The sequence below is a fragment of the Seriola aureovittata genome, chromosome 9 (genome assembly GCF_021018895.1).
Source record: "Seriola aureovittata isolate HTS-2021-v1 ecotype China chromosome 9, ASM2101889v1, whole genome shotgun sequence".
NCBI classification, from domain to species: Eukaryota; Metazoa; Chordata; class Actinopteri; order Carangiformes; family Carangidae; genus Seriola; species Seriola aureovittata.
The window spans coordinates 3553391-3575844 of NC_079372.1; the positions used below are offsets into that span (position 1 = coordinate 3553391).

General features: G+C 40.9%; 1 protein-coding gene across 2 annotated transcripts; it reads right to left on the minus strand.

Moving 5' to 3' along the window:
• Positions 1–1804: 1804 nt before the first annotated feature.
• Positions 1805–22454, minus strand: pik3cd (phosphatidylinositol-4,5-bisphosphate 3-kinase, catalytic subunit delta). 2 transcript variants are annotated; one of them, XM_056385768.1, is made up of 23 exons: positions 22173–22454; positions 21100–21274; positions 20075–20303; positions 19116–19342; positions 18617–18793; positions 17205–17360; positions 16516–16602; positions 15223–15444; positions 12704–12800; positions 12160–12290; positions 12004–12066; positions 11743–11910; positions 10719–10840; positions 10483–10626; positions 10300–10399; positions 10043–10209; positions 9427–9536; positions 9112–9190; positions 8844–9011; positions 5846–5969; positions 5305–5450; positions 4813–4945; positions 1805–4724 (listed from the first exon to the last, which is right to left on the minus strand). In XM_056385768.1, the coding sequence occupies exons 2-23, from the start codon at positions 21238–21240 to the stop codon at positions 4587–4589; spliced, it is 3129 nt and encodes a 1042-aa protein (XP_056241743.1). In that variant the 5' UTR covers positions 21241–21274; positions 22173–22454; the 3' UTR covers positions 1805–4586. The 2 variants fall into 2 exon arrangements, with proteins under 2 accessions (XP_056241743.1, XP_056241742.1); XM_056385767.1 differs by having other exon boundaries at positions 16516–16605; positions 22173–22453.

Genomic DNA, 22454 nt, shown 5'->3' on the forward strand with positions numbered 1-22454 from the left:
TGTGAGAGTTGATACTGTACCTCAGGGGTGCGAATTTCTAACAAAATTATGTAGACCCAAATAATAGAGCAAACCTGGGGTTTTTGGGCCCCTGAAGGTTTGGGCCCCCTGGGTGTGTGTTCGCTTTGGTTATCCAGCCTTGAAGGGCAGATGTCATTGTGTGAGGACTGACAGAGTTACAGCAGCTTATGTTGCTACTTGTTGACCAAAAATGTCTCATATATGTATGCTTTGTGTTGCTTGAAATGTAATTGATAAGTAATCAATACTTGATACACATTGCCTACTTGATTTGTGGTTGAATTTACATAGTGTTGTTGTTGTTGTTGACGCCATTTTGAATATGTACAGAACCGCTTTTTTCAAACAAAACAGGCATACACACACACACACACACACACACACACACACACACACACACACACACACACACACTGCCACCAGGCTGACATAATTACATTCAAATTACTAGGGTATGCTGTAGTCAGTTCCAATGCTGTTAATTAGGTAGAATGAAGTCCAGTCCAGACGGGTCCACCGTGTCCAAGACTGGCATATCTTAATGAATACTTCGACATTGTCATAAAGGGTGAGGGTCAGTTTTTCCAGAGGGATTATTTTCTGCACCTCCTTACACCAATTGTCCAGTGCAGGGATGTCCTTGGAAATCCTGAATTTGAGAATAGTCTTTCTTACCCACCTCATCTATCACGTGAATCTTTGCACATTTCCTAATGAATTGCATTTAATACACTTAGAGTCTTACTTCTCACTAATGGTGTACTATGAAGCCTGTGTCATATTTTAAATTGTGTCTCTTTATCAGTATTACAGCTCAGAATAGAAAGTGTATTTGATATTACTGATGCCCAGATATTTTCTTCTATCTGACATTCTATATCATTTTGCCATTGCTTTCAGATGTGATGAGAAATAAATCTTTTTGGCATGGGTTGTTTAAGAATGTCTTCCAAGAAATACACATTTGGAGCATGTATTTTATTTTTGGTATATAATGTCTTAAATGTAGCACACCATTTCTGTTCTGTTGTTCTGTGTCACCTATTTGTACTCGAAAGATTATATTTATTGGCAATGCATTTACATTGATATCTAGGCTACAGCAGATTTATGAAGAATTATGAAAAAGTTTTGATGTAACTATAAAATTTTGTTTTGCCTTTTCAAGGTCTCTAGGGTCTATCGTAAAACTGTAAGTATCGAAACACACACATCTCAGATAATACAATACAAAATGATTGATGTTTGCAGGGGGGGACATATTACTTGTTGGGGTATTAATGTTATAATGAATAGTCCACACTGTTGCTATTTCTTGTCCCCATATAAGGAAAAGCCATAAGAAATCTACATAACATAGAGTTGTAGATGTAAATAATGTGGTTTATGTTGTCAATAAAGACATTTCTCGCATTGAAGTATATCTTTGAATTTTGTTACATCATTGCCTAAACAACAAACCACTGTGGACCCACTAGATGGACTTAATCACATTTGCCAGAACAATTCTGCCTAATCAGAACTCAATCAATTGCTCCAGCCCCAAATAATGGAAGCTTGTTTGAGTATATTCATTAAAAATAAGAGATTCATAAAAAGAAACATTTATTCACCTTTTCTCTGTTCAGTTGTATAGAGATTGCACAAAAATGGAAAAGAGTGGTGACTTTAGAAGCTGTGGCCGTCATTCACGATCAGCCTTTTTTGAGCAAAAAAAAAAAAAAAAGGAGAAAACGAAAGCTAACATATGACTTATAGCTTAGAAAGACTCAGTGAGATCTGCTGTTGCAAACTGTTTATTGAGTGTATGTTTCCCTCCCATCAGCAAGTGAAGTAAAGGTGAAAACAGGATGCAGACAGATAAAGGACAGGTCTACATGAGACCTATGCTAACAGGACAATTCGTCTGCTTTAGCTGCACACATGTAAATAAGGCCTGAGCCTTAAAGGATTTGTACCATTTGACACAATTCATAAATTACAATCAGTTCAAAAGGCAACAGCAGTATATTTTAAATTCTGCAAAAATAGCCCATAAACTGAGTAGACTCACTCCTCCTGGCTTAAAGCAGCAGTGATTAGCTAAGCCCATTCTGAGGGACACTGATGACTCATATTTAATGTCTATTCCACAGTGTATATTTCAGTAGTTTAAGGTATTTATGCTGTATAATCTACAGCTACACTTGCTCTTCTGTAAAAGTCATCATTGTACAGAGACTCATACAAACGGTAGAGATCATTTACGCAAAACAATAAGGCTATGAAAAGCACATCATTTTCTTTCTCTGACTGTTCCTTGCAGGACTGACAGCAGGATATACAGCATGTAAAGTAATATGAACATACCATAAAATTAAACCCTCACACAGCCAACACACCATTCTGCACAGCATTCGATATGCCAAAGTATAGAGGTGTTTGACATTGTAAGCATGAAATCTCTTTCATGGAACCTGGCACATCAGTTCGAAAAAATGCAATGGAAATCACAAAGCATAACTTAAATATCAGAAAACAACACATACTCGTAAACACACGCACACACACACTCACAGACACACGTACTGCATCATCTGAGATAGGACACATATTTGAGATTAACACTTTCAAAAGGGCGTGTGAACAGTAGCACATTTTCAGAAACTCAACTGTGTCTATGGCTTACACCAGTCCATAGATTGTCTTATTTGCATCGTACTGAAGCTTGTATTCAATATTTTGGTATTTTCACCAAACATCAATAACATCTTTTTGCCTCGCGCCTGAGATCATTTCTTTGTCCTTTTGCTACTGGCAGTCATGTCATTATATTTAGATATTTTGTGAATAACTCTCTAGACAACAGTTTGATGAGAAAATCTATACTCATCTCATATCTCTCTTTTAAAGGGATGGTTTGGTTTATTTGATGAAGGGTTGTGTGAGGTAGTCAAGCAGAGTCAGTGTGTTACCTGCAGTAGATTAAGATCAGCACGCTGCGAGTTATGAGAGGCAGCAGGGAACACGGTACACTAGCAGAGCGATGTGCTGCCGGGCCAGAAAATCGTGTTTTGGACACTTTTAAAAGACGCCCACCGAAACAATCCAATATCCATTTAAATGTACACTTCATGTAGAATATTTGAACGGATATCGGATTGTTTCGGCGGGTATTTTTTACAAGTGTCTAAAACACATTTTTTCTGCCGGCCCCATGCACAGTAACACATCCCTCTGCTATTGAGCCGGTGCTTTCAGGCTCCTCTCGTAACTGGCAGTGCTCTGATCCAAATGTACTGCAGGTAATACACTGACTACGCATGACTACCTCACACAACCCCACATCAGATAACCTGAACTATCCCTTTAAATATGAAGCTGGGCCCAGGAGACAGTAAGCTTAGCTTAGCATTAATACTGAAAACAAGGGGTAACAGCTAGCCTGGCTCTGCACAAAGGTAAAACCAAATCTGCCTGGCAGCACCACTAAAGCTTACAAATGAACAATGTGTCATTTTTAGAAGCGCTGCTGGGCAGATTCTGCTGCCTTCGGACAGAATCTAGTTGTTTCCATCTGTTTCTATCTGGCTCCAGTTTCACATATAACAGACAGACATGAGAGTAGTATTGAACCTCTCATCTAACTCTCGGCAAGAAAGCAAACCAGAATATTAACCAACATGTCAAACTATTCCTTAAATGTGTAGTTGCTGTTTAGTGAGGGTCTGCTGGGTATCACAGTCTGGTACACTGGGACGTTTCAAAATAAAGATCCCATTCAAAGTTATTTTCTCATTTTACAATAAACTGTAAATGTTATAACATTTCCTGTCTAGTGGCACTCCAAAGGCAACATACTGTACTTCAAGGCAATATTACACATCATTAAGTGATACAGCAGTAAAACACATATTTAACATATTTTTTAAAATATCCTTCATGGCTTTGTACAAGTACTTCAAAGTTACCACATTAAATAAAATACAATAACATAAAAAAAATAAGACACAATTGCAAAGAGGCAGTTGAAATGAGAGGAAATGATACAGCCATTAAACTGTATTGAAAGACTTGAGGTGAAACTGCCACCCTGTTATTTTACTGTGACTGGAAGATATCATCTAAAGTCATCATAAATCATCATCACTGTCTGCCGTTTGCTCCCTGCTGAGTAATGCAGTCGGTGAGATGATCTTTAAGTCTCTGCTTCTGTTTCAGTGATTCACACCTTCGCACGAGCAGGTTTTCAAGTAGCGATTTCAACAAATCAAAAACACATGTGTATCGTCTGTCTTGATATGTCTCCAAGGCAAAGGCATCCCGTTGTTTGACGGGGTAAAGATGACTGTGATGGATTTCTCTCATTGTGAAAATATCTGTGTGCTGAAATGATGCTCATTGTCTTTGGATGCCTCCACTTAGTCGTACTTTACCACACACAAGCCAGTCGTATGTAAACATTTGCTGAGTGTCTTTGAATGTCGTCAAATAAAGTAAAAACATTTTATTGTATTTTCTTCCCTTTTATCTCCATAAGTTAAAATCCATCATTTTCTGGCTGGTCCTCAGGTGTTCAGCGTTCTTCAGGGTCTGTTATCTTTGGCCAAGGAGTGCATCATCCAGTTGACCTTGGTCTTCCAGCTCTCTCGCAGGGCTTCGTTAAACTTGACTTTGAAATTCTTCAGCGCCTCCTCCTCTGATTTGCCCAAAGCCAGAGAATCCTTTTGGAAACAAGAAAAACCAAAACATTGTCAGCATCATTATCAGCCTCATTACCAGCAGCAGCATCAACAATAGAACTGTTGCTACCTTTAGGTACTGGATGTCTTTGAAGGAGGTGAGCTCTGGCAGTCCTGCTGCCTTCATCATGGCAAAGAGGTTGACGAACAGCGTCCCGTTCCGACACAGGATCTTATAGGCCCGCTCACAGTACTCCCTGAACCTGACAACATGGATGCAACAATCAGTTATCAAGTATAAAACATGTAAAAAAAAAAATAGAATCCCTGATCAATACACAAACCAGTACAAAAATATTGTACCTCTTTTTTTTAACTGGTGAAAAAACAGAAAGACATGAAAGTCACTGTGACCATAAAACATAGACAAAAGTAAAAAGGGGTTCCCAGCCCAACCACCCAGCGCCACATCTGGGGGCCCACGCAGCAGACAGCCGGGGAAGCCTGGCAGGGGCCCATCTCCCACTTTCCCCCTCCTCTTTCCTCCAATCAAGGGTTTTTTAAATTGGGCACATAGGTTTAAATTTAGGGCAGTTTATTATATAGTTTAAAAATATTGTACCTCTCAAACTTCTCACTGTTGTTTGTCCTTCCTTGCTGGATCACATGGACAAAGTCATAAGTCAAGATGAAAGGCACACGCTCCCTGTTGATCCCTAGTTTCCGCTTGAAGTTGCCCAGGAAATGCCCAAAGTCGATGTGGAACAGCTGAGGGACAAAGGTTAAAATGATGTTAAGTAGGTTCTGAGTCACTGACCACACTCACATTTCTTAAAGACTCACTAACTGTTGAGTGACTTCAGTGATTTCACTCTAAGATGACACTTTATCTAAGACTAAATAATCACTGGAATTAAATTAAAAGTTACAATCAAGTAGCTTACTATTAAGGCTGTTGGCTAATTGGAAACTTTATCGCAAACCTTGACACACCAGTCAATTTGACAATTTCTATACTATTGATTTTGGCAGCTGTAGTAATGTAGTAATGTAAGTTTGAGTTTTATGTTAAAAGTACAATCTATTTCCTTCTTTGCAGCCTCTTGTACACTTAGTGTCGTAATTATTTCTTGTGATGTAAAATATCAGAGGTAAAACCTCACCTGTCCAGTTTCCCTGATCATGATATTGTCATTGTGACGATCTCCAATGCCCAAGACGTAAGTAGCTACACAGTAGCCAGCACAGGACAGCGTGAACTCTTCTATTGCTTGATCAAGTTTTTCCCTGGTGACAAAAACAAAAACAAGGATAGCGTACATCACTACTACATAAACACACATGTATCGTTCAGTCATGAGGCAGGGTTTTTTTTTATTGCAGCCATATAAAATATTCACAGAGGAGTTCCTGTGGCCGATTAATGATTGACTGACACGTCCTTCCACGGTCTAGACGTGCATGGGGTTCACTGTGTTAAGCTTTAACTAATTCTCTCCGCTCCATCTCAGGCGCTGCAGCATTTCAGCCTAATAACCGCTCTGTTCTGTCGCGCAGTCAGCTGGGCCTGTGTCGCCAACGTGACGTACGTGAGGCTTATTCATTACATCGAATGGTTCTCCTTCTTCAAGGAGCTTTTAGAGGACACAAGACCTTCAGACTGTCTGGCACCGAATGAACATCTACTCTCATTTAATGTGGCTAAAGCTGCAGTTGCCTACGCACTTTGTCTTGGTCTGTCACAGTCTCACAGTGCTGCACAGTTAATATTTTGATGCGAACAATTCAGACCACACACACACACACACACACACACACACACACACACACACATACACACACAACTGCTGCAAGTTTCAGTTACTGCATTCAGTTACATGAAAAAAATTAAAAACTGGGGTCTTGACATGAAGTGAATGGCAGTTCCTATAATTTCTATTAACTCAAATATCATAAACATATCTGGAAACAATTTGTTTTTAACCCCTCCATTTAGCATTCATAACAGCTGTATAAACACTTAATTAATAGTTCATAACAGACTATAATGTAGTTGTAAACAAATATAAGGACCTTTAATAATGTTCAGTATATGTTATAACTTCTCAGATCTGGATCTTTGACCTTCAACAGATCCAGTCTTTCTCTCTCTCTCTCTCTGCATGTTGTCCTAGTCTCTCTCTCCCTCTGTGCGTTTGTCTTCCTTTCTCCTATATGTGTGCGGTGTGCTTCAGTTTGTGTATTCTGTCCTCTCTTCATGGAGGAGAGGGGGTCGTATGGCTTGGATCCAATCTGTTTGGCGGTACCTGGATGTTGCTCCTCCTGGATAAGTTTTTTCCTATACGTTTACAATCTAAAATTTTGTCATCCTGGTCGTCTATACTGTAAATCTACTTTGTGGTTAAGTCTCTATTCTGCACACGCGACATCTATTGCATGTCTGTCTGTCACGGAGGAGGGAGCCCTCCTGCGGTGGTCTCCCTGAGGTTTCTTCCATCTTTTTTCCTGTTAAATGCTTTTTTAAAATTCTGACTTGAGGGGCTCCGAACGGAGGGTGTCGTATGCTGTTCAGATTGTTAAGCCCTTGAGGCAAATTTGTGAAATGTGATATTGGGCTATATTAATACAATTTGACCTGACATGACTATGAAGAACTGCGTTTTGCGATAATATTGTTCATTACCTGTCATACATCAGCCTCACATATGGTCATAGTCTTTAACAAATACATAAATAAACAATTAAAATGTCCTTTCATCGGCTTATGGCTACACTAAAGTGTGTTATATAAGATTCATCAGCTGTTTATGTCAAACTGTTATGTTACCACATATCACACACACGTGTATCTTCTCTGTACTGATCAGGTTGTCAAGTCATTCCGATCTTAGTCGACACAACAGAGCTAGTGCGATGACGCGTTTAACGCCTCTACTGTGTTTCAGTTCTCAAAGATATCGAAATAGTTCTAGTGCTAGTGAGAGCGCACATGATGTCACATATCTTGCAATGCACTCGGACACGTTATCTGCGATGTCGAGAAGAAATCAATACAATGTACCATTTCGTACTAACAGTAAATGACACTGTTTGAGCACAGAGGGAAGTCAGGTTTGACTTTGGAGCGAAACCCCTTCGCATATAGCAAGCACACGTTTTTTCCACAAATTTAAAGTTATAATATGTAACTTTTCCGAATTAAAATGTCTAAAAATGACTCGACCTATGTTATACCATTTTTTGAGTTGTGTTCTTACACTATCCCAAATGTTTCCAGCAATTCTCAAACCAGAGAAAAACACGATTCTAATATGGTAACGCTCCGTGTCATGTGGTCACCTGTCAATGACATCATGTCACCTATGCGCATGGGTCGCGTTGCAGTTTCCTGCCAGAAGCTCAAAATGGACTTTTGTCTACTTCTAAGCCACGTACACTTTTTACACCTTGGTGGTTTCAAACTATATTTTTAAACCAGATGAAGGATTTTAGTCGTCGGACGTCTGGATCTGAAGTTATCAGAGAAACAAGCTGAGGAAATGTTAGACAGCTCAGCTCCCAGCTGCTGCAGACGTCCTGTCATGTGTCACTGAATTGTGTCGGTGAATCACTGATTTTTAAAGTGAAACTGCTTTATTCAGTGTTTTTTAATGGTTACAATCTGTTACAAATAATGGTAGTGAAGACAACATCTCCCATGATCCCTCGCTATTTCATGATGTCACCCAACACCGTCTTTTATTATTGATTTGACTGAGAGGCTCCTAGCAGCAGAAGTTACATACCGTGCGTTTAATACTTTTCTTTTGTTTTTCGGGGATCTCGACACACACCACCAATTTGTTTTTATATGTTTTTTTTCACATTTTGACTATCAAAAGCAGGTAGTAGGGGTGCTGCAGGAGATATAAAGTGTCAGAGAGGAGGAATGGCATGGAGTAATGTCTGTCTGGACCCTTAGGCCGTCAGCGTGCGATCTAGCTCCGCCATTTCTGTTGTAAATTACATTGTGTCCCTTAAAACTCAATAACATTGTGCATGGTGGCCTTCTTAAACAGAGCTGGGGTAAAGATGCTCATCACTTCTACAGAGATCAGTACAGTATCTGAACATGACATTGTGAGGCTTAGTAACCGTGTCAGAGTAGTTCATCACACTCACTCAGGATTCTTAGATTTGAGCCAGTTGAGCAGAGCGTCCTTGTTGAAGGCAGCAGTGGCAGCGCTGTTACTGTTGTTGCGCTGGATGTTGGCGATGGTGTCAGAGTTCTTCACTACCTCGATGAGCCCCATCTTGTTCCCAGTGGACAGGCAGCCGTATGGGATCATCCTGTGAGTGTGGGGTGAAATTGACAGTATGAAGTTGGTGTAGAAGATCTCTTTGTGCAAAACGCATCAACAGCTGCTGCAAACAACTGCTCCCACTGTACCTGAGATCAAGGCCTTCTTTCTTCCATAAGGTCTCCATGAGCTGGATCATCTGCAGGGTCAGCATGTCTTGTCGAAGATCTTTAAAAAAAGAGAAAATCTTAATTTAAATTTCCTGCTAACTTTCATCCTTGCGCTGCTTGACTACTAACGTCCGACATCCCTTTCCAAACCCACTAGGTATGTTTATCTTTCCGGTACACTGTAATGTACAACCAAGTATTTCAACCCTTCACTGTGTTGCGCTAAACTAAAGCAAACTACGGCTTCAAACCTGACACTGTGTGGTCATGAATTCAGATGTTCTTGTATCTCACCATCTCCATTCTTGAAGATGATGCCCACCATGTCTCCTTGAGTCCAGTGGTTCTTATACATCAGCCAGAGCGGCTTCATCTTGGAGTCCATGAATCTGCACTTATCTATACTGCAGGAGTAAACACACTCATTATGAATACGTGATCATCTTAATAAAGTTACTAATATTAATAACAGTGTTTCATGTTAATAGACTGAGGACAAAATTACTTAATAAAATGCTGTTTGTTTGTTTTTTTTGTTTTTTTTACAAAATATGGTGCCACTTTTAGTTTGTTGGAGACATTTCAAACACCAAGAACAAGGCAATTTTGTTCACAGCAAACAAGCTAAAAATGGCACCATCCTCACCTGTAAAGTTTCCAACAGTCAGAAATGAGTGTAAAATTGTGTATACTTTGATTTAAAATACAAAATGTAGCGGTACTGTCCCAATTAAATATCAATTTGTCAATATGGTTCCTAAATTTATTATTTTGTAATTCAGCAATATAATCCCCATAAAGGGATCAGAAATGCCCCATATAATTAAATTATGGTGGAAAAATTTGCAACTGGCAAAAACGATTATCCTGCGGCTTTTGCGTGTGTGTCTACTGTGTGTCTGGCACTAACCAGATCTCAGCGAGGATGATGCTGGGGTTGAGTGGTGACATCAGGTCTGACAGGGCCTCCACATACGAGTCCTGTTTGATACACGTCTTCAGGTCCTCTGCTGTCATCCTCTGGGAGCCCGACTTAACAAAGTCACTCAGGGCCTTCATTTTGCCCAAAGCCTCGTTCTGTGCGGCAGAGGCTGAGATTTAGTACAAAACAAATACACACATCTCAGGCCACTGACTTCTTCAGTGTGTATGAGTGAGTGCGATTACCTGTTTGGATAAGAGCTTGATGTGGTGGATGTTTCCCCTGCAGTATGCTTCCAGAATCAGGCCAAAACGCAAACTCACAGACGCCACGTGAATCTCTGACCTGCGATGAACACAAATTCTCCCATAAAACAAAAGGCTGCAAAATGCAAGTGATCTTGTGTTTTCTGTTGGGCTGCGTCTCACCTCAGATGCCAAAACAGAAAGTGTCCTATCCTCCTGTTGGACAGAGCCCTCTCTAGCAGGAAAGTGGTGAGGTCACAGTCTAGGTAGGACTCGTACTTTAGGACCTGGACCAGCTGGATTAAATACTGCAGCAGTTCATCATCACTGTGTGCAGGGAAAATGGTCCATTAACGATTGTGCTATTAAAACTTCAAATACAAAATGTCTTATCGACATAAAAACAAATCTCCTTCTACCTGAGCTTCCTGAGGCATCTGATAGTGAAAGAACGGACAGTCGGGTCGGGAAAACTGTAGTCTAACAGCTCCAAGGCATGGATGGCAGGGAGGTCCGGCCAGTTCTTCAGTAGACTCACCATCTGAGGAAAATCAGTGATCCTTTTTTTAACCTTGATGAGAACAGTTAAATCTCTGATGTGTGAGATGACAGATTATTTTAATGTACTGGATTTTTTACTTTTAAGCATTTCACTGGTTGGTAGTGCTGAAAGGATTAACAAGCAGCTACTTTGATTATCGATTTGTCACACTGTTGAAGTCACTTATCAAGCAAAAATGTATTGCTGGTTTCTCCAGGGTGATGAGATGCTGCTTTTCTCTGCTGTACATCATTCTTGATTAAATATCTGAATTAAATATCTTTGGACAAAATAAGCTATTTGAAAATCACCATTGTGAATTCTAAGAAATGTGATGATTATTTTTTGTTTTTAGCCACGCTAGCAAAGTCACCCTGGCGCTGGTCTACCTCTGGTCCAGACTGAAATATCGAAACACTCTGTTTCGTGACCAAACACCAGAAAACAAATGAGATTCCCATCAGAATTAGCTGAACTTTGTGTTTAGTGCTAATTTGCAAATGTTGTAGCATGCTAACATGCTAAACATTACAGTGTATACTAAACATTAAGCGTGTTAGCATTGTCACCGTGAGTATGCTAATGTTAGTAAGCTAATGTCTTCTTCTAACATTTTAAAAACTAAATTGATCGATGAATCAGCTCATTAATTGTATCATTAATTGTAACAATAAATAAATATATATTGTCAGCTAAAGTCCTGCTGGTTGGATCATTAAACATGACATTGATATTGGCAAGTCAGTAAAAATAATTAAAAAGTAAAAGTTTTATGAAATATGTGAAATTACTGAGCAAACAAACACGTCGTATTTAGCAACAAAATCTTAAATCTATCTTGGACATTTTCTAGGTGTTCTGTGTTTTGACCACAGTGGGGAAATTCTTTTCTCCATTCATACCTGAACTACGTCCTCTCGCTTATTCCACTTGGTGATGAGGAGCAGCTTGGACAGACTTTCAGGATAATGGTCGCGGACGTCGGTGCGGAGCTTCCACAGGAGTTCCTTCTCATCCTCGAAAAACTCAGTGTAGTTTTTGTTGTCCATGATTTCTTTTAGTTTCAAGTACTAAAGAGAACGACCCGACAACAAATTCATATAAAAGCAACAAACAGCTGCTGTATTTTTTTTCTGTGAAATGAGAGATGTAGAAAGTCTTACCTCTTCTTTAGTGCCACTAAAGAAACTGATAGATGCATCGCCATTCTTCTCTGTGTCGCTGATCTGAAAGCAGAAAGCAGACGATTTTTTTTTACTGACAGAATTCCAAATCAAAATTTTAGGATTTACTCAATATAGTCTTTTGGGCAGAAGTACCTTGTCAAGCGGAGGATAATAAAGAGGATGTGGTCGGATGTTGGGGAAACGAATCAGAAGCCCGGCAGCACTGTCCACATTGGGGTTCTTCTCGACTGTTCCCATCGGGTTCAACAGGTCACTTTTGTCATCTGTGATAAAAATGTCACATATGAAACCTGTCATCATTTTATCCACTTAGTGTACTGTACTCCCTGTACATTTTCACAGTCAAACCACTCTCTAAAAGTGAGTGTGCATGTTAAACTATACTGCTCTTTCAAACCGCATAGACAGATAAAATCATTTTAAACTGCAGTGTAAACATGTAGCTCTATTTGACAGCCCAGCCTCTGAGGCCAACAAACAACAGCCATTTCCACTTCTTAAAATCGCTATCTTGTGGATCAGCAAACACATAATATGTGGGGTTTTGATGGCGCCACATGTCACTTTGGGTATTTCAGCCCTCACTGTGTGTTCTCAGACACTGTGGGGGAGGCTGTGAACATGCGAGGTGTTTTTGAAGAGGAGGAAATGTAAGAGGAGGCAAGGCTGAGAGTACCAGGAACAGATGGCCATGTGGACAAGAGGAACTCCCCGGTCTTTAGCTGGTCCTTGTAGTCGAACACCATGGTGTTCACCCAGGCTATGGGACAATCCTGAAAGGAAAGAGATAGCGGGACGGGGAAGATTAGGTTTGTTGATCCACTTTACAGACCATCTGCAAGCAGTACAATCAGGGAAATGTCGGTGTCTTTGAGACTGAGTTAAAAAAAAAGGAGGGAAGAAAAAGAGGGACAGAGGGAGAGTAGTCCAAGTCTCTTAACTAACCTCCACTGTTTTCAGTCAAAGTTAAATTAAGATTTACTCAGTTACAACAAAATCAGGTCAATTAGTGGAATTTATCTCTATCAAACTACATACAGTAGTTGAGATATAAAATCATATAAATCATCTCTAGTGTCATTCTGCTCTTTTCAAGCTCTTTTCGTTTCTAAAAGTAAAAATATAACCAACTCCTATTCCAAACATCAACATCCAAAAGACACACTGAAGAGTCTTTAAAGATAAAGCATTTTCATCAATCAATCAAAAACAATTTGAATAATTAACTGTCTCTTGTAAAAAACATATGCTTTATTTTGGAGGTTTTTTAAAATATTTTAATGACATACTGTATAGAAGTTTAAAGCGTGTCCGTGGCTTCTTTTATTTGATCATTTATCACATCAAATAATAAACTGTAAAGCAAAGAACTTCTGCTGCTTCTGGTAAAAGATTTACATGAGTGGGATTCTGTATTTATAAAGTCTCGTGTGTCGTGGCTAAAGCTAACATGTAAAGCAGCAAAAAATAGAAACAAGTTCCAGGCAATGATCAGAACAAAAATAGCTTGACCGTTCAATGTGTTGAAAATGAAAAAAAAAAAAAACACACACACGCAAAAAGCGGAGATGCACATAAACAACAAACTTGGCTAAAATAGCTCAACTTCTGTCTATCTTTCTGCCGTCTGGCCGCGGGACTTCTCTTCCGGGCAGAAGAAGAGAGAAGTGGCTCGGAAAGCAGAAGCAGCCTCGATACCAATAGAACACACCTGGCGGCCATGTTTGGGCAGAACTCCCACAGCCGCTGCAGCGCATCAAAACAAAAGATGCCCAGACCACAGCCGCCAAAAAAAGGGAAATTAGTTGCTGCTCACTGTACCTCTCAGTGTACAGACAGTGGGTGTGTGGAGGCTCCTTCCAGTGTGGGCTCACAGTGTCGTAATACAGATGTAAAGCATTAAAAACTCCCTACTGACTTAATTAATGTTACATCAATGTTGTAATAGGGAAGTGAAAGAACATATTCATTTTTTTCATGTTACATGTAATCGGTGCTACATCTTAATATATTTTGTATTATTCATTAATCTTCCAATTATTTTCTCAATTAATAAATGAAATGTCAAAAGAACTGTTGAAAAAATGGCCACCATAATTTCCTACATGTTCGAATTGCTTCTTTTGTCAAACGAACAGACCAAAAAGAAAAGACGGTCAATTTACAATGATATGAAACAGAGAAAAGAAGCAATTCCTCACATTTGAGAATCTGGAACCATCCAATTAATTCAATTTTCTGTCAATCGACTTATCAGTTCTGTATTGGTTCTAAATGTAGGCAATTGTTATATTGTTGTAATGTATTACTGTCACATTAGACATCATTAGACATCATGGTTTCATGCATATTTGTCTTTTAAATCTCATTTACCATCTTTTTGTTCTATGCTTTGCCAGTCATGTATAATAATATGTAAATGATGTACAGCTGCACAACGACTCGCTGTCCAGAACATCCAATATGTTTGTGTCATGGATGTCGGGGCGCCCGGCGAAGACGTTTACTGTTCTCCCGTCGTACTGTCTCTGACTTGTGTCAGATGGTGACTAGTGTCAAAAAAGTTTTTTATAAATAGTGATTTAAAAAAGTTCTGCAGCTGTGTCACAGCTGGACAGATGTGATCGGTTAAGAAAGATAACTACACACAACACTTTGATAACTATGTTTGAGGTCTCCTTGCAAAGGATTGTACTTGTTATATGTTGTTACTCTGCAATAACCAGTATTTGCCACAAAAAGTCAAATATAGCAGCGCTCCCCTGTGTCCCCTTGAGAAAAGTAACAGTAGTAGAAAATTGCTTTGCAGTGTTTTGGGCCCCCACTTTAAGTTGAGGTAAAATGCTTTGTGGGCTGGAGTAGAGTGTTATAACTACGAATGAGTGTGAAGATGAATTTAGAATTCCTTGAAAATGTTTGCCAATTCCTTCCTTCCTTGGAGTGATGTACAGATAAAAGGGCTGAAGCGGATGAAAAGTTAACCACAGCCTTGCCACTGAACACACTTGCACAACCAGACGCAGCAGCAAAACCCACCCACACAGCACCCAACGTCTACACACACACTCAGTACTAGAGAGGAAACAGATCTGTTTGTGCTTGCTAACAAGTTCACACTCACTGGCCCAAAACGCCTTCGCCTACTCAATCACAAGTTGTGCACTAAGGCCCGAGTACGTTTTCTGCCCGACTCACCGCTTTCTTGTTCTTCTTTTTGGTGCCACGGGGTTTCTTGGTTTTCTCAATGACAGCATAGAGAGCAAAGCACAGGCGGCTCATGCGAGGCAGGTCGGCCACGTTTATGTCAAACTCCAGCTTTTGATCCCACAGCGGCTCAGAGCCCACTGTCACCTCGGAGCTTGTCACCACCTTACAGAGCAGTTCGCTGCCATGGAACAGACCAGCCTGCACCACGAGCTGGAGGGGAAACACACAACACGACAGCGATTAGATGGAGGCATGACGTGTGGTTTGGAAGCTGAACAGCTTAGCACATCTGTGAGGGAGATTGTTTTGTGGAAGATGTAGAGACTTCACTAGATGATTCAGTTTCCTGTGTCACTCAGGCTATGAGTCAAAGGGTCTACACATTCATAACGTGAGCAGGTTACGATGCCTTTCAATGCTATGCAGAGTCAAAAAATGATAAACAACCAGGACAGTCAAAATTCAATACTGTACGGCCATTAAGCTCCTGGCTTTTGCCAAATCAAGATAGTCTGAATCTATATTTACAAAATATATGAGTGGCTATTCTCCCCCAGGGTGTGTTTTCAAAGCAGTGCCGGCCAACTGCAGAAATGACTGATAATTATGTGACAGGACAAATTTGTCATGAGTCATGATGTGCTCCAAGGCAGCAGACGGAAGTGCACTTACACTTAATAACCCAACTAAAGAATAACATAGTTAGTTATGAAACCGAATCACAAACACAGACACACATTAACAGGGTTCCCTACTTGTCCTCTCACTCTTTTTCTTTTTTGTCAAATTGGGTTGTAAAAACAAAAGAAAAGTGACAGCAAAAAAAAAAAGAAAAGAAAAAAAAGGAGAATGAGTATGTAGTGTGACTGGATATTTCTACGTGTTCTATGTTTTTTACAGGGAGACACTTATCAAATTTGAACATAGGTCAGAGCCTATCTGCAATAGTAACAGAATGCATGCATCGCCTTCAAAAAAAGAAGTGCGTTGACAGTGAGAGAGGGAGAGACAGCACAAAGTCTCTCTTTTTTCTTAGAATCTAGGCCTCAGAATGAGACGTAAAAACCAGATAGGCCCTCCCCACTTCCTGTTTTGAAGTTTTAACCAACCGCCTTGATGAATTATGGGAAACGTGTGGTCTGGACCATGTGACCCACCCCCCTATCATTTACATGTCAAGCCTGCTGTTCCTACAACTGAAATTAAGATATTGGTAAACAAGTGAATGCCACATTTCATTGAGCAGCAAAGTCAGAGAAACCCACGCAAAACCACACCAACCTTCATTCCTTCGTCTGCATTGACACGGTTGCCCCGCAGCAGGTGAATGTAGAAAGGCTCATTGATGGACCACAGAGAGGAGGTGTTCTGCTACAGATGGGAGAGGAAAATTAGTTCTTCCCTGTAATTCTTTACAGTTAACTTTCATTAATAGCATTCACTGAAGTCTAAACTCATAAAACTGCTGCTACAATTTCCTGTTTGGCAACATGTCAAAATATAGAAGCAAGGCAAAGCAATATTCAACACTTTCAAAATAAAGTAAAAAAAAAAAGGGAACAAGCTTTGAAACTGGAAAAAAACTGACAGAAAGTTCTCGGAGGTTCAAATATGTGTTCTTATCACATTTCATTGTGTGAATCGCTTTTCGATAAAAGCTTAAAAACATACAATAGCTTTAATTTTGCCACTGCAGTTATAAAGTAGGGTCCAAAAGCCTGACACCACTTTCCCATACACTTATAGGAAAATACTACATATACATATATATGTATGTTCAACTACAGATAATGCAAGCAAAGGTGTCACGTGTAAATGATCTACATTGTGTTGCACAGCATGTTTCCAGTGTGACAAAGTCCACGTAGGGACAACTGTGGTTAGGTATGAGAAAAAGGAGAAGGAGGGAGAAAGAGAGAGAGAGCACCGCTCTGTTAATGAAAGCCACCAGCCGGCCGCTGCCCTCTTACCTTCTTCAGGGGCAGTGGAGGAGGTCTGGACATGGAGCGACTCTTGTACCCCTGGCTACACATTCTGCCCTGTTCCTCCTGATACTTGCTGATGGTGGAGTGGTGCACCATGGTCAGATGAGGGTTTTGGCCATTTCTCAAACATGAGAAAATGTACTGATGGAGAGAGACAACAGGAGGGGACAGAAGCAGATATTTTTTTGTTTACTGGTACAGCCATCAGTCAGTTCACCCACAGATATTTCCCAGTGTTCTGATAGCACTGGTTAACTCCTGGAGGCTGTTCATTTGCTGTAGGTTAATGCAGTTGAAATCTCATTATGTGTGGATGGATGCAGTTCCTTTCTGCAGGGCTGCTAGACAGATATGAGTCACCCCTGCAGGTAGCTGGAGTTTCAAAATCAGCAGTGGAGTCTCCTGCCACCAAAACCTTGACTCACCCCGCTCCTCAAAGACACTCAAAGATAAACAGCATCAAATAGAAAATCATCCGCATCCACTAAGAAAATATCTGCTCTAGTGCCGACAAAAAGTGTTCAGGATAGTTGGGCTTTTTCATCTTTTATCATTTTACAACACTGAGGCACAAATAGAAAGAAAAAGACTTTTTAATGTCAGTTATTTATCCTAATAAAAGTAATTGATTGTATAAGTTTTAACAGTTTGATTTCAGAATAGACTGAAGTATTGAGTGTTTGCCCTGCTTACAATGATGCATGAGTCATGAGTGGTTAAAAAATGTCACAGTTATAAATATCCTCCAAAACCGAGCGTCCACATCAGGAGACCAAAAGTGAGGGTGGCCCCCCCCCATCGCATCTGCTCCGTAAAAGAAGGAGCCTACAGGGTAAAAAAAATTACATGACACTAATGGAGGCACGTGGGAGCCTCTGAAACAAAGTGGAGGAATGATTTTAGCTTTATGCTAATCGCTGTTTGGCACAATCAAAACACCACGCATCAGCAAAAAAAAAAAAAACACCAGCACAGCCATGAAGCATTGTGGTGGTGGCATCAGACTCTGGGGATGCTTCTCTGCAGCAGATCCTGAAAATATCATGGAGGGAAAACTGGCTTCAGTCTGAAAGAGAGCTGAGACACAGGAATCGCTTCCAAACAATGTCTTAAAGTCCAAATCCAGAATTTCCGGTAGCTCTCGAACATACCTCTTCTATCAACTCTCTCACGTAACTAGACTGTGCCTGAGCAGTTTGGCAAAGATGATCAACGCCAAAAATATCAGAATGTGCAAAGCTTTAAATCCTTATAGACTCAGGGTGCCTCTCTACTTCATGCTAAGGGGGGTGAACACTTACACAACCAGCATGTTTGTGTTTTGTATGTGTTGTAAAGTCGGATTCTATTGTAAAGGTTGGACACTGAATTTTCTGGGCGTTTTTGCGGTCACTCACTTTGAACTGGCGCAAGGGATGATTCCCATAGATGAACTCCCAACTCCCATTGACCTGTAAGGTGTAGTCCTCTGGCTCCTGTCGCAGTGAGCGAAAGACGGTGGCCTTCTTCTTCAGGGCGCTCCTCATCAGAGCCCCTGGGTGGTCCTGAGGATCCTGCTGCAGCATGAAGCTTTCCTGTAAGAGCAACAGACAATACGATTCAAGTAAAGTGGCCAGCTTTACAGAAAACCCTACAAAATGTAGCTTTCATGTCTGTGGATCTTGTTCCTGAGAGACGTTTTTGAAGGTGGTGTTTGTGGTGTGGGAGGGGGATTTCCACAGGTGCTCACATTTACTTAACATCATCCTCCACAAGCTGGAACCAGTTTTTCCAATCCAAGCTGTTGTGCTCTTTGTGGGGTTCCCTTCTGCTGCCCCATCATACCATTACATTTGATTTGATTTTTCTCAGCGCACAAATATGACTCATAAAAACTACAGCAGCAGGTCAACTCACATCACAAGCCTCAAACTTGACGTTAATGAAAATCTTCTTGGTGTTTTTTGACTTTGCGCTCCCACACGGGGAGCAGCACGGCTCCAGGTCACATGGGAAGCTGTACTCCATCCACTGCTGCCATGGCAACAGCTGCCGCTCCTGAGCCTTCTCTTCGCAAAACGTGCGCATCTTAGTCCGAAACTCATTCACCTCGTGGTTCTTCTGGGCCTCAAACTCATGCAGACCTGAAAAATCATTATCAGCGTGTCAAAAAGGAAGGAAGACTTCACTTGATGTGGAAGATTTTGTTGATACAAACATTGACTGAGAGGTGGATCTACAAGAGAGACGGCCATGATTTTATTAACTGAAACTGACTGAAGTGAATACTAGTGAAAAAGGCAAAAGGGGATATGTGATGACGACTTTGGCAACTTAATGTCACGATTGAAAACAAAGAAAGAAGAAACAGCTTCTTTTTTAAATTTTTTTTTTTTTTATCAAAGTTGATTCATGTGTTAGTTTACGAACTGTGCCAATGGCTCAGAAAAACGGCTGTAATTTGATTCCCGCCACAGGCTTTAACTTCGCCAACCTCTGAGTCACTGTCTCTTCTCATCTTTTTTTTTCTTTGCTTGTTGCTGAGGCTCTTTTCCTGATTGGAACCCCCCCCCCCCCCCCCCCCCCCCAAACCAAAAATTATGATGGTTGTTATTAGTCGACTTAAAACAACCTCCTAGCCACAGCTTCTTTGTTACCTAAAACTGATGATGGATATGTGAGTAACTAGTGGCTGGACCACGACATCAGACTGAATCATGAAAAGAAAGGAAATGGAGACTGAGTGACAGAACTCTCATCTGACTGAAGGCTGCTTCTTATCTTATACTTAATAACTGCACAACAATACCACCGACCACCAAAACCAGTGTCACTCCACCAGCAGATGAGCTCCACCAGAGACGTGTGCTGCTTACCTTTGCCAATCAGCAGGCTGATTTGGGTGTTGGTGAGTTTTTCCACTCGGTCGCCCTCCCTCGCCACCAGCCTCAGAACGCACATGAAAGGCCTCACGTCGCTTATACGCCTCGATTCTTCCTCCAGTTCCTCCCTCTCTGCTGTCTGGTTGATGCAGGTGAAGACGTACGCGTCGGGATCACCCAGTGCACTGAAAAGAGCCTCGCTTCTGGCATTTTTCCAAACCATCTGAAACAAGAGACGACAGCCGAGCGTGAGGTCGAGAGCAGAGTGTTTATGGCCTGAAGTGTGTGGCGTGTTGTTTGTGCAGGTAAAACTGATGCCTGAGGGGTCGTGTAAACATTCAAAACACCTCAACCAGTGTTACTATTACTGTTTGCAATAGCAAGACTAAAAATAAGAATAGCACATTTGCCACCACGCTGATTTCCTTAATTAACGTTATGAGCTAGAACGATAACCGACTGTACAAGAGATGACCCTGGATGTTTTTGAACATTTTATAAAATTCCTTGTGAATTACCCAGACTGGAGAGACGTTTCATCTCTTAATCATCTTAACAGCTTCCAAGAGTATCATTACTTAACACAGCTAAATCAAACAGCCTGAAGTGGCAGAACTGTTGGCATAGAAACTGGCACATTCACATTTAACAGCAGATCTGCTTCAGCAGAGAGCTGGCCGTGTATACCAAGGAGGAGAGCTGCAGCTCCTTCTCTAAAGGATGGATCAAAAATGGATCAAAAGCACAAGTGAGCATTGTTCAGACTGTGCGGTGTTTTAATCAGTTTAATGCTCAAAGGAAATATTAAGTCAAGCAATTTGTTTAAAAGCATATTGAGTAAATATTGTAAATAACAGCTGCATTTTGAAAGTGTGGTCATCGGAGCCGCAGTGCTGGGCTGCAGTCAATCAATTACAATCTGTTAGAAATACAGTGCTGGATTATAATAAAAAAAAGAATGTGTCTGAATGGGAAATCAAAGTCACACTATGAATACATGGGGATGTGAGCGGACGTACTTTTTTGATATTTTTGATGGTGTCGTTTGGAGGCACAGGGAATTTGAGGAAGATCCCAGTAGGCAGCAGGAAGTCCATCATGATCTCCCGGACACCCTCCTTCGCCCATTCCTCCTGCATCCCATACTTCCCCGGGGGCATGGTGACTGCCTCTCATTTACCGTCAGCTCCTCTGCTGCTCACCGGAACACAAACAAGAGGAAACACAGCTGGGGTTAATATGTCCTCTATTAACATGTGTTACTGTAGATCTACGTGTGCAGTAGGTAAGGCGGTGTGATACTGTGTTTTCTTGTTTGTTCCTAAAAACCCTGAATGATATATCTTAGTGTGAATGGCATGAATGAAAAACACATGAAGGCTGATCCCTTCTCCATTCTCCTCACTTCTCTGCCCGTGGTGGCCACTTCAATGCATATATAAGAATATGTCATAAATAAGACATTGAGTTGTAAACTGAGACAATAGTGTTGAGAGTTTGTGTGTGTTCTTGTAGTTTAGTGCTGCTATCAGTTTATTATAATGTGCAGGTTAGTACACAGACTTAGTTCATTCAGCTCCACCTTCAGAGACTGAAGGTTCTGTCAGAATGAAGAAACCATTTCTCAGGGGGTCAAATAAGGTGAAGGCACACTGCAAGAAACAATTAAATATATCGCAAAAATATATCTCATATATATATATTTCATATCGACAGTTTAATTTCCTGCTCTTCAAGTGAGTGTGCAGACAGACAGCAGTAAGTTTCGAGTGTTATACTCAGTATTTGTCTTAAAGTAATTCTAGACTATTGATTTTGGTAAGAGGAAACTTGTGCTGTGTGAGCTGCAATGTGTGTAGCGTCAGTGTAGACTGACTTACACCTCTATATAATCATATAATAATCACATATAATCTTTTAACACGTTAAAAAAATTTAAATAAACACGTTTAAAATCAGCCCCGCGAAATGAAAACAGAAGGTACAGACGCAGCGACAGTCCGATATAAAACGTGAGGTGGTTCTGCGTGAGGAAAAACTTGTTCAAATGTGATGGCGAAAGCGTTGCCAACCTGTTAGCGCAGACACTTGCCTGTCAGATCTACAAGGCGGTCATCTCCTCATGGTTTTTATCACAGCGACGATGGAGGCTGTAACATCACGGGGACATGTGAGGCTCCGGCGGCTGCAAGGCTGCGGATCGATCCGTCAAGAGAAGAGAAGAGAGGTGAGGGGAGGGGAGGGGAGGTGAGGTGAGGTAAATCCAGCTCGAGCGGACGAAGTCTTTCCCTGCGTCGGTCAAGTGCGCCGTCATTCATACGGTGATGTTGTTGCACTGACTGACCCGGACTGAGCGGCTGCGCTCTGCCTCTCC

Coding starts and splice junctions, on each gene's coding strand:
- pik3cd (XM_056385767.1), bottom strand. CDS start 21,240: ATGCCCCCGGGGAAGTATGGGATGCAGGAGGAATGGGCGAAGGAGGGT. Junction 17,361..18,616: donor ATCCCTTGCGCCAGTTCAAA/GTGAGTGACCGC, acceptor TCTCTCCATCAG/TACATTTTCTCATGTTTGAG. Junction 10,210..10,299: donor TCAAGCTCTTATCCAAACAG/GTAATCGCACTC, acceptor TCTGCCGCACAG/AACGAGGCTTTGGGCAAAAT.